The 17353-nt window shown below is 38.2% G+C and overlaps 1 protein-coding gene across 8 annotated transcripts in view; it reads right to left on the bottom strand.

Annotated features, from left to right (window-relative positions):
* The window catches only part of LOC148644438 (adenosine receptor A3), a 35396-nt gene extending 18334 nt beyond the window's left edge, over nt 1–17062 (bottom strand). For 2 of the 8 annotated variants that reach the window (XR_015928663.1, XR_015928664.1), the window contains exons 1-2: nt 8621–8945; nt 1911–2286 (exon numbers count right to left, since the gene is read on the bottom strand). Coding sequence is in view for 6 of the 8 variants with exons in the window: in XM_088613773.1 (XP_088469899.1) it covers nt 1911–2208 (298 nt within the window). In the remaining 2 variants the exon portion in view is untranslated. Of the gene's footprint in view, nt 1–1910; nt 2287–8620; nt 8954–9092; nt 11097–11665; nt 13075–15475; nt 15557–16913 lie in introns of those variants that run through there. The other 6 variants (XM_088613773.1, XM_088613775.1, XM_088613774.1 and 3 more) reach the window with 6 other exon arrangements.
* Nucleotides 17063–17353: the final 291 nt, after the last annotated feature.

The following is a 17353-nucleotide window of genomic DNA, read 5'->3' as shown; positions in this document are numbered from 1 at the left end:
ATAAGCATCCAGACAGAAGCTATTACAAACACACTGAAAAGTGGACGAAGTGCCATACTGGGTGTAGACAACTCTGTGCTGTTCTTTTTTTATCATTATTTGTTAAGAAGGGCAGTTAACCAGGTTCAAAGACTGGAACAGAATCTGCAGTCACACATCATGTACAAGAGGAAATAGGTTACATTAAACAAGACAGCCAGCATTTGATCTTCTAAGGTCAAGATATACTCTGTCCCAGATCCACCACAGGGCTTTCAAGATGCAATGTAGTTCTTTCCAAATGAAAGCTAGCTTTGAGCCTTTGAACAACTTATTTTGAAGAAAAAGTTCCTACATGGAACACATTTCCTTTTGTGACAAAATGACTTTGATATTGGATATTCATACTCCAAACATTCCAAAGCTAATTGATGATTTTAGCAATGTGGTTTATTGTTTGGGATGATTTAAACTGACAGCAGCAGAGGTCTGCCTTAATAGAGAAATTAATACAGAATGCCTATTGAGGAAACGTCCTTGATGTTTATCTTTCCATTTTAAATTGGCTGCAGCATTCAAGAAAAAAAATATAAGACATGTGATAATATTTTCTGTATAGAAAACAGAAGGGCATTCATAGTTCAGCAGACCTATAGAGTAACTATACTGTATATAGAGTACTGCATTCTCATGCAGTCTCTGGTTAATGACTTGTTTAGGAGATGTAGTGGCTCCTTCTGGGCAATTATGGATATTGCAAGGAATAATACACTTTACATACATGAAGTTTACCCACAAATGTTGATATAAATTCAGATATAGATCTGTTTTTGTTATTTGATTTTACTACAGTATATTGGAATTAAAGGCTATTTACAGATGTAACAGAAATATCCTCCATTTGTGTGTTGCTATTTGTGTGGCGTTGTGCAAAATTCAGTATCCACATTTAATTTATATGCTCAAATGTACATAAATACAGTGAAAAACAAAATGTGCCAGAATTCAGTACTTTGCACTCACAAGTGTGAGATTAGATGACCTATAAAGCTACTATTAAAGTTACAAAGAATTTGTAGAGAGACTAAGATCCTTTCGTGTTTGAGCAATGGCAAGAAAAGGTATTTCTTTATTACCAACTCCTTTTTTCTTTTCATGAAAAATCTCTCAAAGACCTTTATGAAAAATGCAATGAGTAGTTAACTACATTTTATTCAGAATGGATGAAAGAGAATAGGCACCGAGAGTGAATGAAGTCTTCTTTTATGAAAAGTAACCTCCTACAGAACATTTTCTAAGCAAAACGTGGATTATTTATTGTTCCGTGCACATTCATCACTTAAAAGATGAATCATGCTAAAATGCCACAGTGCATTAGCTAGACCTCACTTGAAATTTTGCGTTCAATTTTGGTGCCCATGCTTGATAAAGGCTATTGCTGCTCTGGAGGCAATACAGAAAGGGGATCCAAACTTTTACCTGGTCTGAAAGGAATGTCTTACTGTAACTGTCTAAGAGAACCGACTGGATTGTGCGGGAACTTGATTCAGGTATTTAAATTCCTGAAAGACACTGACCAAAACCAATTCAAAATCAGTAGGAACACCAATACCCTGGGACACAATTGGAAACTAGGTTTAGGGCTATCCTAGAGAGAAAACAGGAGACACTGCTTTGCAAAGGGGACTGTTTGAGTCTGGGACCACCTCTGCTTTCATATTTCACATTTCCATGTGAAACCCTTTAAAAAGAAGAAGAGAGAAAGAAGAGAGAGAGCGTTCTTAGCTCGGTCAGGTACTAGCAATGAGATGAGCATGGACTAAGCAGCTCCTCTCATTTATAATGTTTCTAGTCTGGAACCCGACAGCCCTCAAGTTCCTGGTCTGAACTGGCCAGGGCCTAGGGGATTGTGGGAGTGTGCGGCGCGTTACCTTTGAGGTAGCCCTGTGGTGTGCGGAACTGGCGCGTCTGCAGGAAGACCGTGATTGTGACCACATTGCCTATGACAATGGAAAAGGCCAGGCTGACCATGAAGACCACCGCCAGCGTACGGTTCAGGAGGCCACAGCAGCAGAAGGTGCAGAGAGGAGCCCTCATGTCCCCATCTCCAGGGCCGGCAGGAGCTGCCCCAGTGGAGTTGGGTCCCCATGTGGGGCCCGCCAGCCCCCTTGTTCCCCAGGGCCCAGTGAGGTTACTGAGGAGAGCCGACACTGCCGATAATGAAGCCATTCCAGACACCTCAGGTGCCACTCAGCAGCCCCAGGAAGGCCTCTTCCCTGGGCCAGTGTAGCGGTCCACAGGGTGGCCCTTCCAAAAGGAGAGAAGAAGCAGAGAAAATGTATGAGTTGAATGGACTGCACCAGTCTGCCATCCACAAGTCCCCCTGACCCCTCCCTTAGCCACATAAATGGATGAGAATGGTCTAAAAACAACCCTTAGGATGTAAAATTCCCTGGACGATGTAAACCAAAAAATTAAAGAAAGGTTGAGAAATACCTACAGGCAGCTGAAGCACAGCTCAATATAACGTGAGGGACTGAATGACTGGATACTTTCCAAAACAGGTTATTTTACTGAAAGTAAGAAATGATGAGCAAACAAAAATCTACAGCGTGCTAATAAGCATCCGTAAAAATCACCACACAACATTTTTCTAAAACATAAGTCTTATGGTATGGCCTTGCCACAAACTGAATTTTGCTAATTCTATGAGCTTCTATAAACCAGATTCAGCATTGAGGGGACTTTCCATGTTTCCAGATATACAAAAACATGATTTTCTTTTTTTCTCCCTTTCTATGACTTGTAATTAGAGTGAACATACAACCATGTTTACCAGTACACTTGAGACAGGTTGGAATGATAAAATAGGATTCACTAAAAAACTTGTTATAAAATGACACCTTTACACAAATCAGGAACTGTTCATACTGTCTCATTGTTAGTATACTAAGTTAGAATACTGAACAGTATTAAGTTTACACTTCACAATTACTACTTAAAATGATTAAACATGAAGACGTCGCTTTTTTTTCTATATACATTTCTGAGTACTGAATTCTCCTATAATGCTGGAATTAACACTTTTTTTTTTACAATTTCCTTTATAAGGGCTGTTTTAGAATAATCTCCCAGTGATCATGTAGTCATATGATCACCATTTCAGTAATGAGAGTTAAAACAGAGAAATATTTTAAAGTGAATATAGCTGGAAGCAAAGAGAACATTTTAACACTCTGATGAAGAAGTAGCCGAGAAGTACAGTATATACATGGGGTTCCTGTCACATGTGTATCAAATATTACAGAAGGGTAACTAAACACTGACTTGATTTCTCATTAAACATTACTTTTGCTCTTTAATACCTAAATCTATTAATTTCACGTCAGTCACTTAAACATGTAATGACATTACCAAAAAGGATTTACTTAATTGTGCATTTTCTTTAAATCATTTATAACCACAACTGTGTGCAGCATCATAGCAGCATTTTAAAAAGTAAGCTTGAATGAATTACCTGAGCTTTCCAGACTGATTTTAAATTAATTTCATACTAAGCTCCTTAATATGCAGTGACTTAAGTGCACTGGGGAGTAATGTGATTAGGCCTAAATTAGATTCACGAGGTTACAAGGTTTCTAGCTCTTTATTTAATCTGGAAATCAAGATGCATTTCAAACGCTAGAGACGATGTCTTGGCTGGAATGTGAAAATAAATCTATATCAAGAAAAAAAGGAAATTATGTAAAACAGATTAAAGTAGACAATGAAGGGAGAAAAGAACAAGGGACACAGAAGGTGAATGTTTCATTTCAGGTGAGAATATTCTCATTTTCTTGCTTATCTGGGAACTGAGACAGAAAAGAGTATTATCTTTTAATGCTAAATAAAGGATAAACACAATATCCAAGAGCATCTTGATATCTACAGGTAATGCACATAGACAGCCCTTTGGGATTAATAACTTTTCCAAAAACACATGGGTCTTTTAGAGCTAGGGATTCAAAAAGAAAACAGTAATAAAAATGAAAATCTTCTCAATATGGTGTTTAAATATTTAAAATGTTTTTTTAAACTTGACTTTGGAGGACTATGTGATGTTGAAATACAATTGTAAAAACTTATTTTACTTATTTTTTATTTTTACGCTATTACATTTTCAATACATAAATAGCTTTGTGGAAAAGCTATTTAACAAGTCCTTTTTGAATTCTTGGATGAAGAAAAACTGTCTTCAGTGATAGGGAAAGGATACTGACAGTGGTCTGTGGAATTGAGATCAGATTAACTAAAGATGCAAGTAATTCTTAAGATATTAAGAGTACCAGGATGTGCTTTTCAGACTACCGAGTATGGCTCAGCTGCATGTTGGCACCACTAAAGAAGTCAGAGATTCAAACACTACAAAAAAGGCAGAAAATAAATGAAGTAATATATGGAGTTTATAACAGAAATTCCAGAAAAAGATTAGATCCTAATTTAAATCAATGTCTGAACATATATACATCTCGAATCCCGGACTTCTCTTTGTGCATTGTTCTTACTCCACCTGCCAATGCATTCACACCCTTGAAGCAGCTCCCTAGCTCATTCCTTGTGAAAGTGAGGATATGACTGGGCAGCCTTATTCTCAGAGTTAGGCTGGCATTCTCTCAGCTAGATGAGTTAAGCCCAATATTCGGTACATATTTCATCCCTCTATCATATTCATTATGATCTACTGATCGACTGATATAAAAAGATGATGACTGAAACACTTTCTCTCCAGTGGCTCTCTGCCTGCATTAACATTAAGACATATGATGAGTTAAGACAAGAGTGGAGTCTGAATGCTGACCCCACCAGCCAACTCACAAGTGAGGAAGAAACCACCTGCCATTCCTCTCGGGCAATTTGATTTTATTGTAATTGATGTTACAGCAAGGGAAGACAACATTTAGGAGTTTCCATATTTTTCCGCAGATGAGCTTCCCCTGGTAGATTAATGTTAGTGTAGATAAGCGGAGGGTTTTTTTAAATCAACAGATTACCGATATTGTGTACTTTAATTAGCAACACTGTGTGAAATCATGAATTATATTATTTGTGTAACTCATTTAAAATCTAATTAAATAAGGAAACAAACAAATATTTAATACACAGTATCATGCATGAAAGCTTGTTCATCATTAACATTTTAATATTACAACTTTCAGAAACTATGTTTCAGGTATTTCTCTTCAAGAGAAATTGCCTGTAAATTCAGACAATGAATTCAAAACTGAATGTGCATTCAGTGTTGCAGGTGATTCAGTCTGAAAAAATAATTATTCTTGAAGAGGGTTTATATTAAACTATCAGATCGTTAATTAAAAAAGGATACATGCGTTACCCCAAGACACCTTACCGGCATATTTTTAAGTAACTGTCTCATATCAAATTATAACATTGCTTTTGCTGAATAATTTTTAATTACTTAAGAAGATGGGGATCTAGATGTCACTATTTGGTAAATGCATAACATACAGTATTTGCATAATAGTATTGATGTTGTCCTGGGGAATTGCATAGGTACAGAATAATGGCTGTGCTCCAATGTGAACTGTGCAGATAAAGTGTTGAGATTACTTACAAACTTCTACCTTATATCACATTTTCCTTCTACTCTTTGCCTGCTTCAGTATTGCTTTTAGTTTTAAAGGAATCAGAGTCTTTGTAGATTATTGAAATGTGCAGGGACTTTAATCTAACAATTATGTTAGGGGTTAGCACAGTACTTGAAGTTTTAAATTTGCAGATACAAATCTCTTCTAATATGGAGCTCCTGAACTCATCATAATGAAAAAGCTAACAAACAGTAGAACAGCATCTTAAGAGTACCCTAATATTGTTGTGTTCTCTTACTGTCAGTGACTTGCTAAAAAGGCAGAAAGCTTAATCTAGGAACTACTTATTGAATAGCACTGTGGAAAGCAAAATCTATACACGATCTGTCTTTTAGGCCATACGGCCAAAAAAAAGTTTCATTCACTCAGTGCCGAAGAAGACACTTCTTGAAACAAAAAGACTCAAATATTCTAAAACAATTATCAGTGGCATCTTGAATTTTTACTGAAGCTTTTATGAAACTGTCTATTTTTTATTAAAAAAATAGCTCGAGGCTACTGCCTTGAAATCAATGTTGAACAAAGCCTTTGGGCACAGAGCGGGGAAATTAATGAGTCTGCCTGAAATTTTAAAAGGCATACATGAGGCAGTGTGAAGCAGAGATTAAAGCTGTGGATTCAGAATTGGAAGGTTGCAGATTAAGGTCCTACCCTTAAGCAACCATAATTCACTCAAAATGCTTCAGTAAGATAATGGATCTTATTTAATTTCCCCATTGTTTTGACATTACACAAGACGGAACCCCTGCACGTATTATCACAATTAATACACCTACAGTCCCGTAAGAGGTCTCTCATGCCCACGGCACATTGCAGAAACATTGCAATTATAGATACAAATCCAATTATGATTGGAATGCACAGTGTACATAATATTCGTGGGCAACTTTTGCAGTAGCATTCAGCAGTTCTTTTCAGTGCACTGAGTAGATTGAGAAGATGATGCCGCAGGCTGGATTTGATGCTTTCTGTGAGCTGGGTGGCTGTGAGTAACTATGAACAGTGATCCGGAATAATGAACTCAGCATCTCTGCAACCCTGGGCAGCAGAATTCCAGCGTCAGTATGCATCTTTATTCTCATATTCAGCATGTGATCAAGCCTCTTGCTTGCAAGCCCCCTCAGTGGGAGAAAAGGCTTATTTGGCAAGTAAATTACAGCGTCAAGCACAGCCCCACTTTTGGCTCTTTGATGTCATAGAATTCGTAAGGAAATGAAGTGGCTACCTATGAAGAAGCCCGTGAGACTTCAAAAATGGTTAAAACCCGAAGTGAGACACTACAGTTAGAAGTGAGGGCTGTCACTCCAGTTAGCCCACACTCTGCATGACTCTGCCTGACCCAGCACACTTTTCTGATTTGCTCTTCCTTTGAAGTGACTAGTACTGTGACTCAGTACTAGACCAACAGAGACAGTAATTCGAACTAGACTGTTAATTTACTAACGAGTACTTAACAGAAAAACTGATGAAACCCAAAAAACCCTCAAACACTGAATATTTAGCTCGGATATAGAGAATTACTTCAGGTATTTAGCAGTCATATAATGTGGTGATAATTGTATAGAGTTGCCATCGTTGTAACATTCATTGATGGTATCGGCCAGTAACAACACTGCACTTGAATCAAAACAAGATCCAGTTTAAGAAATCGAGTACAGTAATTTGCAAGCACAGGTTAAAAAGGTTGTCAAACTAGAAATGAATATGCAATGTAGACTTAGAAATAATATACTGTAAATGTTTATTACAAAATAAAATGGAAAATCATTTTCTTCAAGATAAAGAAAACTTAGATGAAAGCAGAACCGTAGCTTCTGTACATTATTTGTTAGAAAAGACCGATTGTTTAGTTAATTCGTTAGTTTTGTTAGTGAATTTAACCTATAGTGAAATGTGATGATTGGACAGCATCATAAGAACTGTAGCGATTTTTATATGAAAAAACCCAACTCGTCCTTTTTCATGTTGCAATAATCGGCAATGAACCAGAGATTGAAACTCTTGAAAATATACATAAATAATATGATATTAAAATAAAGAGCAACATCTGCATCACTGCGATGTAAATATTGTTAAATGCAAGCAGACCAAAATAATGTTTAAATAGTGAAAATAATCCGTGTATCGCAAAGTTTCACTTAACTGAAAGTGCTGTTGTGACTAAAGCAATTAATTTTATTATAAATATTCAATCTCACATGCTCTCAAAGGAGACAAAGAATATCCTGAAAAATATTATTTGGATGTCAATCTAATGCTCAAACTAAAAATGAGTTACTGCTGCAGTAGCCTGTTGCTCTTTCCCCTGTTCACTTATGTCTGTGGTTCATCAGTGGACCTACAGAAATGCCACACATATGCCCCTACTGCATGATAGTCAGACTTTGATGAAGGCTGTTTAAACATTAACCTGAAAAGCAATCTCAGATATGGTAATAAGAAAAATGAATATTGGATTTAGTCACATTTATTACACTTTGATTTCCTCCCGGTAAACATAATAGAGCCTTCTATAGGCATACAGAGTATACTGTACGGTATATACAGTATGAAGAATTAAATGTACATTTATTCACTATGAAAGGGGATTATAAAAGCCATGTTCAAAACTCTTTTTGATAACTTCACATAAGGAACTGTAAATGAAATGTTAATCTAAGAGATTTCAAAATGCTCAGAAATATTTTTATTGATCTATAGAATACAAAAATACATCTGTCCCAAAAGATAAGCAATGAAGAATAAGTAGAGTATTTGAGTAACTTTGTCTCCATTTCCTCTTTGGTGTACTTTCTTCAAAACCACCATACTGTATCTTGAGATATACTGTAATTTGGAATTGGTTTTCCCAATGCTACTTATAAATCTCAGGTTGTTTTATTTTAATCCATAAAGACTGTTCAAAATATGTATTTTTCTAACAGTTTCGCAACTATCGTGACACACATATACATTCAAGAACCACAAAATTGTAGTAAGGTGAAAGCATTCTCTACCTGCATGTTAGCGAATTGGCCAGAACTCCACTCTTAGTCCCTAGTCCCTGTGCTCAATGGCATTGGCCACTGTCACTGCAGGACATCCAGCGCTGGGAGAAAAAACACAGTAAATCCCAGTCCCAGCCACAGCTCTGAATGCACCCAGAAAAGGCTTTACAAAGGAGAAAATAACCAGGTGAAATCAAGAGGATCTGATTTTACTGTGATGCTCAGCACCACCAGCTCCCTCCTCGACTGATCCTCTTCTCTCTCTCCCCACCACAGCTGCCAGCTCTCCTCTCCCGAAGGTACAGCCCCCTCCCTTTCTCCCCCTCCCTCTGTGCCCATTTCCCTCCCTCTCTCCCTCCTCAGTCTCCCAAACCTCCCAGTCACCCCTCAGCCACTATGGTTTTCGAACCACATTTTACAATGCCCCTTAACCATCCTTACAGACACGTGCCCCTCCGGGGTTTTTTTTTTAGCTGCACACCTGTACTTTCCCATTCCAGAACAGATCCCCAGATCCCCTCCCCTTCTTCCCCTGTCTGTCCACACCAGTCCGTTTTCCAATGCTCCAGTCTTTTAATTCTCTTCCAGCCTCTGATTCTCTCATTCTTCTATAGTTCACACCTCTCTCTCTCTCTCTCTCTCTCTCTAGGACTCACTCTCCCTTGCCTGACTGTGCCATCTTAGTCCCTCCTCCTCACTCAGTCTTTCTCTTGTACAGATTTCCTCTGGCGATCATCAGCTCAGCGATGCTCACGTTGCTTGGGCACAACAATGTGTTGCAAACCCCTCTAGAACTGCATACTGGAAAGCTGGCTTCAAAAGCCCATAGTTACGTGCTCTCATTCAGCGGTGCATGGCAGGTGTTTAGCTGCATTATTTTGTTTCAGATCACAACAACTGTCACATTAAAGGCAGGCACACTGATGTGTTTGAATATCCAATGAAAATATTCAGCCCCTTCCCAGAAGGGCACAGTGCCTCAGGACTACTCTCCTTCCCACTTTCCTCTCCTAGACCAAATAGACACATACAAAGCAAAACGCATATTTGCATACACAACAAGCGCAGTACGGCCAAAACAGCCATCACAACTAATTTGGTCAGCAGGGAGCCATCCCCTGCAGCGTCATGCAGCGTAGACTGCAGCCTCATGTCAAGACAAAGGTGACCTCGAAAGCCTTCCCAGCTCACACTGCTCAGTCCCCCCTTGAGGGTCTGGGTTGAACAAAGCAATGGCCTTATGATCATATTATCTTACACTTTTTAGCCAAGCATGGTGTGAATCCTATATACTAATATGACTGAACTACCAGAGAACAGCCTATAACTGTCTTTTGCACTGAGAAGAAGCACAGGCTATAAAAACAAAAGTGACCTATGGGTAACAGGTTTCAATACAACACTGCTGTTAACACTTCAACATGCCTAACCTATTACATTCTCATTATGAGGACGTAACTGCTTCGACTTAAATTATTCTCTGTGGTACTGACAAAAACCTTAACACTAGAGGAGGCAGCTTCAGGTACTGTACAACTGCCGAAACTAAACAGCTGGGAATGTCTGAAATGCAAAGTACACTTTTTTTTGGGAAACTTTCTGTCTGCTGAAGGCGAAAGTTCAAGTCAGAGGTAGTTCCCTTTAGACACAAAAGGTTTCTGGGTTTTTATTAAGATTCATTTCATAACAATGTGGGAAGGCAATAAAGGCAAATAGAATGCTTGAGTAAATATGAAAAAGTATAGAATTTAAATCCAGGGAGTTTATGTCTCAACTCTACAATGCACTGGTAAGACCTCAAGGAGAGTACTTTGTCACCACAGTTTCAGTTCAATTTTGGTCATCATACCAGATGCAACATTCATAAGAGTTCAAGGCAAAGTAACAAAGTGATGGTCTCAGGGGTCATGTACAGTATACAGGGTCAGGCTAGGGGACTGCTCTATGCACAATGTGAAATAGAACCAATTCAGAAACTTAAGGGAAATCTATTCATTTAGGACAGAGAATAGGACATCATTAATCACAGAGCAGTTGGAGTCTGCAACAGGCTTCCCAGTCAGGTGGTTGAGGACGGATAGCCCTTCTCGTTTCCAGATTTTTCTGTATGGACTGGAAAATTGATAATGTAAAGCCCATCCACAGAAAGAGTGACAACACTGCATCAAGTAGGTTTACTGTAGGTCAATAGATAATTAGAGCTAAACTAGAGGGAAAGTCTGCATAGATTTTATTGTATTGCCTAACTTGTTAGAGTTTTTGAACAAGCAACAGTATTAATGGGTACACACAGAGCATACAATATAGTATATTTATATTTCCGTGGCATTTGATAAAGCTCCCCTGGATAAAGTCCTCAGACTAAACGGCTATTAGTAACCAACTGAGCTAAACTGCCCAAAGGCTCCCCTTGTCAGTATCATTCTTTTATTGTCTCCAATCAAACAAAAAGCTACAAAGAATAAACTATTTTTCCATCTAATAAGGATTGTGTTAGTGAGAAAATAATATGAAAACAAATGCTCAGAAATGTTTTTGACTACCATACAAAAGTAATTACTTATTATTGTGGCTTAATATTCTGTGTGCCCTACTGCAGCCATTTATTTTAGCAAAGGATTCTATAGATTTGAACAAATCATAATGTGATCATAATCTCACCTTGCACTCTCTCTGCTGGGAGAAATTCTGTTTTGCCACACCTTTTATTAGGGTGAAGCAGTAATAGATGCATTGAAAAAAATATTATATCAAACTTGATATTCTATATTTGCCAGAACTGTTACACATGTTTAACATTTGTGATTTTACTCGATATGACCTTATTTCATAATATCTAACATTTACTGTATAGTACTTACAAATCACCCATTAAAGAATGGCTATGCTACCAGCTCAGACCTGGCATATGTTTAGATGATGTACCACTTGGTCACTTGCTAAATTTGTTAAAACCAGGCAGCATACCTTGCTACATCTTTCATTTCCAAAACCAAAGCTGAATTCTGCCTCCGTCCAGAGTCAATCAAAGATGATTATTCAACCTGGAATTACATGAGCTGTACTAGCTTTCACTTTGTGAATATACACTCAGCGAGGGGTATCTTCAGCACCGTGTATTCAGCAGATGTTGGTTTCCTTTCTTCTGCTTGCTGACCCCACCATCGGCTCAGAATCCCCCCAGACTCGAAGGTCTCTGAATACTTTTCATATCAAAACATATGGTGCTCAGGTCCCTCCAGCCCTGTCTTAAAGGCACAGTCTGCTTTTTTATACAGCAGCACAACCTCAGCTGCTTGCACCAGGGAGGCATGGACAAATAGTTTGTTTCAAAATGAGGAAGACGCATGATGAACACGAGGAGCATTCTGCAGCGCAGCTGAGAGGCACAACTGCTGTGTGACATAATTGATATTAAGACTTGTTAACGTAAAAAGGATAAGCACTTCCAGGGTGAATTTAGTGCAGACAGATAAGCGTAACCGTATTTTAAAATCATTAACCTTATTTGAATCCTTATTTCCGCCAACTACAAAAATACTGAACCAGAAAAATGCATTTACATGCAACAGACAAATTATGTTGTAGGTAATAGCTCAGCACTCGCAAATTCTTGAAGTCGGTCTACTTCTTCTTTGAGAATCACTGCAGTTAAAGAGTCTAATGTTTCTTGTGGACCTCAAGAGTGAGCATTTTTTTCTGATTAATTACCTTCTTCAAATAAATGTCTTCATCCTTTTCAGTTCCCCTTAAAAAATATGAGGAGCTAAAAGCTATGATATTTTCTAAAGCAGTTATTTTTAAATTATAGCAGGCAAAGAATGTTCAGTTTCATGATGGGTAACCAGAAACTTTAGCACCCTGCAAATGACTTCTACAGGCAAACATGAAGGAAATGGTTGCGTTGGAATATTGCCCTCCCGCCTTCGCTGATGTTGAAGAAACCCTTTCTGACAATTGGCAGTAAATTGGTACTGTATTTGCCACTAAGTCCTTCAACTTTGTTTTTAAGGCAGGTTGCTCTTTTATCAAAGTGTGTAGGTATTAAGATATACTTAAATCAATATAATCACTTTTAAGTGTCTGCCAAATAGCTGCACCTCATATCAGATATGCTACCTGGTGTACACATATTAGATATGGTAACACATGCAGACTGCTCCCAGTGTTTCTTGTGCACCACGCCTTGCACTGTCTCAGCTCATCTGATCTGCTGAGGAAAAATAAACATGAGCTAATAAAGATAGAAATGACTATGAATCTTGCCATTTACTTGAAGATTCTGACATTCATGATTCTTTTAACTTTCTATTTGTAAAAAAGAGGATGATAGGAATCCAAGTATTGTTGCTGCTACAGGTTGAATAAGGCAGCAATGGATAAAGGCAAAGTTAACTGGTAAGAAGCACAAAAGAACGCTATCAGTGACATGCTAAATATAATGTTACTGTCAGAGTACATCTCACAGCATGAGTTTTTGTTGTGACAAACTCTGCTCAGAGCTAGGTAAGTTACATCTTTAATTCAGTACTGTGGCAATTCTAATCATGACCAAACGAGCTGACAAATATAAAGAGAGTGTACTTTTAGTAGTACTTTGGCTTTATCTTACCTTGACTGTGACATTAGTCCCTATCGTAACCCCCCTTATTTAGAAGGAATGAATCAGGGAGGCAGCTGCAAAGGTGCAGCTGGGAAGGTGGGAGGGCAGCTAGAAAAGATGTGCACAGAGCTGTGGGAAGTACAGAAATACTTATAAATTAGAGAGAGGAAACGTGAGATTAGAATTTGACCTCTTCTCAAACTTCTGTTAAATAATATCATGTCTGATTTGGTAGTGTTTGTTAGACTTTGTGATTTTGCCATAGGTGCACAGAAAGAGGAAGACTAAAAAAGTGATAATAGCATCTAATGTCCAAAGAAAGCTAGGCATCAATTGTTTCAGTGGAATAGTTCAAGCATCTTTTTACATGTATTTTTTCACGTGCTATAGCTACTCAACACACTGATAATGATGGAGTTAGTCCTGAGGTCTGAGCAACATAATGTCCAAATGGATCTCTTTCAATAGCTTCAATGCTTATAGAGCAATGAATAAATGAAGATTCAAAACTTGTTAAAATAAAACAAACTAACCAACCAAGAGCCTGCATATACTAAATTCATTAAGAGCTCTGTGAGGAAAGACAAAATAATCCCAAATCCTTGTTGGAATATTCTTTCATTGTCGTTATTTGAACACAGAAAAAGATTATTCCTTCACAACAAATTTTAGGTTTTATAATGCAGATGTCACGACTACTGTGATTCACACCCAAGGTGTGAATGGGTGAATCTGAAAAACTAGTTATTACATTTAAACAGATTCACGTGAATACATTCAAAAGCAGTCACAGCTTTATGGATTGTATATGCAGGAAAAGAGAGAATAGATTAGTGCACTAGGTACAAATGTGGTGTAAACATTTTTTTATTGAATGTACTAACAACTGTACCAGTTGAATTGCAAAGAGCCAGAAAGATAAGAAAAATGCACTACCCAGGTCTCATTCATTCTGCTTAGAAGAGCAAATTAAAGTTGTAAAGGTTTTTCCTTATCCCTTGTGAATGCCTTGGGAAACGTTTCTAAGAACACAACATTCTGGATGTGAGATGATGTATTCATATTAAAATGCCAGAATCTCATGTGGTAAATACACTAAAATATACAGAATCTAAAAGCAACAATGTGTTGCTGCGGTCAGGGCTCTGCGCTAACTGGAGTGGCATGGACTCGGCTCACAGATGAGGCACTGCTGTTGTAGCCTTGAGCAAGGTGCTTCACTCAGATTGCTTCAAGAAATGCCAAGCTGTACAGTATATATGGGTACAAAATGTTTGGATAAAAAAACATCAAATCATATAATCAGTAATGAAGGCTTTGAATATCTGGACTAAATTTAAACTCTCCAACAGATGCACATAAAAACACTATGATAGGACTAAGGCCAAACTGATATATTCAGAAGGGTATATGTGCTTTCCAGCAAATTTCAAAATCACAATTGATGAAACAATTGTCATATTCATTTGGTTAATTTCCTTAAATTCATTCATTCGTTTTACATGAACAACCTAGTCTAACAAGAACTATTGCCACACCTACACAGTTGGCACTTTTATAAATAGGCAGCAGACCTCTTGAATCAGAGGTGAAAGAAGCTTGCTATAACTGAGATTGCAGGCCAAGGCCACCTGGTGCAGACCCCCCCCCCGATATACACTGTGGGAACAAGCGAGGGAGTCGGGTCAAATGAGGGCAATTTAATGAAGAGTAGGACCCTCTACCTCATTGGCTCAGGTTACAGCCTGCCCAGCTGATAGTACCTTACCCACCTGGATGATGCGACGGCAGCCATAGTGCACCAGAACGCTCACCAAACATCAGCTATCAGTTGGGAGGAGAGCAGAGAGTAATGAAGCCAATTCATAGAGGGGGATTATTAGGAGGCCATGATTGGTAAGGGCCAATGGGAAATTTGGCCAGGACACCGGGGTTACACCCCTACTCTTTTCGAGAAACGCCCTGGGATTTTTAATGACCACAGAGAGTCAGGACCTCGGTTTTACGTCTCATCCAAAGGATGGTGCCTGTTTACAGTATAGTGTCACCCACGTGGACCACAGGGTGAGCGCCCCCTGCTGGCCCCACTAATACCTCTTCCAGCAGCAACCTTCCAGCAGGGTGAGGTTTGCCTGACAGCAAAAGGCCTCCATAACCTTAGAAACAGCAGCAAGGACAACAGATTAAAGCTACATACAGACCAACATTCACTCTACAACAGGTGAGAAGGGAAAGGCACAGTAATTATGACACAGCAGTACCCATCTCCAGTGGTAAAGTTAGAGCAAGTCATCTTCACTGAGCTCCAATGAGATCTGTCAAAGTGGTGGACTTCCTCCTGCCTGCAAAAGACAAAAGAATCCACGACAATTCATATATCCTGCACAGCACAGCAAACCCCAGTTTTCTACATGACATCATGTGTTCTACCTCAGTCTCGTCTGCTCTGAATTATACATGGAAAAAGATATAAATTAATTATTTCAAGGTACAAATGATGATTTAAATTACATGACTCATTTCTTATAAATCGGTTACGCAATGAAATTCAGGGGCTATTCTTGACCGTTCTGTCTTTCCAACTAAGACACGAAACATTGCTCACCAACACCCCGTCTGTGTTGCAAGCTGTTCACTTGAAATTTTCCTCACTTTAGTTTAATATGTATTAGAATTACTGTAAATCTGAAAACCTCTACATTTCATTTCAAATTAGACAATTATATTTTAGCTTTAACTCAGTCTTGCATATAATTATCCTCTTTTCTTTGTAGCCCAATTCTTTTCACTGGAATTTAAAAAAATGGACTGTCTCAGACTGATTTGCATTCTCTTTCAAGTGTTTGGCTCTTTCAGTATTCCTAACTATCAATCCTGGCATTTTATCCAATCTCTGTTTTTCCTGTTAATCAATCTTTTTATATTCAGGTAAGCTGATTGAGACGGCTTGATAAAAAAACAGCTGTATTTATTTTAAACTAATCTCATCCCCACCCCAACCAAAGGTCACAGAGGATTATTTCTGCAGTTCCTAACAAACAGAAGAGGAACTCTGATAGAAATGTAATATGTTACAGTGATGGTTGATATCAATGTCATACTTAAACTTTGTGAAGCAAAATGCCTTTTTTGCTATAGAGTCCACAGCATGTAAAATAATCAACAAGCTCCAGCACTTTTTATGTAAAAGGAATTGTAGCATTATGCTATCTTGTTCCTTATCAAAACAGCTCTGATAATGACCTTTTAATTAACTATACACATGCCCCATCGCAGCTTTTCAGAATCTGATAATAAATGGTTTTTAATTCAATAATCTCATTTAAAGAGGTAAATCCCACAGCTTTGCCTCCTGCAATTGCAGACACAGGACATTAACTGCTGAACAGCACTTGCCATGCGATTAATTATCTTTAAGGCAGGAACCTTTGGCTTGTATGGCTTCAATGGGTCTTGAGGTATTGCACTGCTCACAGCTGTCTGAGAGAATTAAGGAGCATTGCATCGCTCTTGACATTAATCACCCCCACGTTTGAATACTAAATGGATTTCTCATGTATTACAAAATAATTCAAGAAATGAAACATAAAAGGAATGCATATATAATATTGCTTAAGTGATATGTTTGTCACAGCGAAGCTGAAGGCTTAGAGGCCTTCCCTCACCAATAAGATTATATTGAAATTACATAGCACTTACCTGTTTGGCGTACCAAAGAAACTATTCAGCCTCCAGTTATTTAGGAACCCAGTATACAGTATATACATACACATTTCTATATAACTATGGTCAGTAGATAGTTTTCATCGTGGCTTTGTAGTATTTTGGGTACATGTGGTTCTGGAGGTGGAGAGACAAAATGGCTGCCAGTCTGAAGAGCAAAGGTATATAGGAAATGATGAAAGGGGCGGGGACTAAGTAGGAAACCCTGTAGCCATTTGGAGGTGGGGTTGCAAGTATATAAAGAGGGAAGGGGGGGAGATCTAGAGGGTCTATTGAGTACTTTCTAGTTGTAGATTGTGCTGTGGAGTTTTCCTTAGGCAATGAAATGTTTTTAATTATTTTCTTAGGTGAATCTGCTTTTGTGTGACTCTTTCTGGCCTGGTCAATTTAGTATTATTTTTGTTATACACACGCAA

The sequence above is a fragment of the Lepisosteus platostomus genome, chromosome 20 (assembly GCF_059453375.1).
Source record: "Lepisosteus platostomus isolate fLepPlt1 chromosome 20, fLepPlt1.hap1, whole genome shotgun sequence".
Lineage (NCBI taxonomy): Eukaryota > Metazoa > Chordata > Actinopteri > Semionotiformes > Lepisosteidae > Lepisosteus > Lepisosteus platostomus.
The sequence above is the reverse complement of the archived record's forward strand: the minus strand, read 5'-3'. Positions and strand labels throughout refer to the sequence as shown.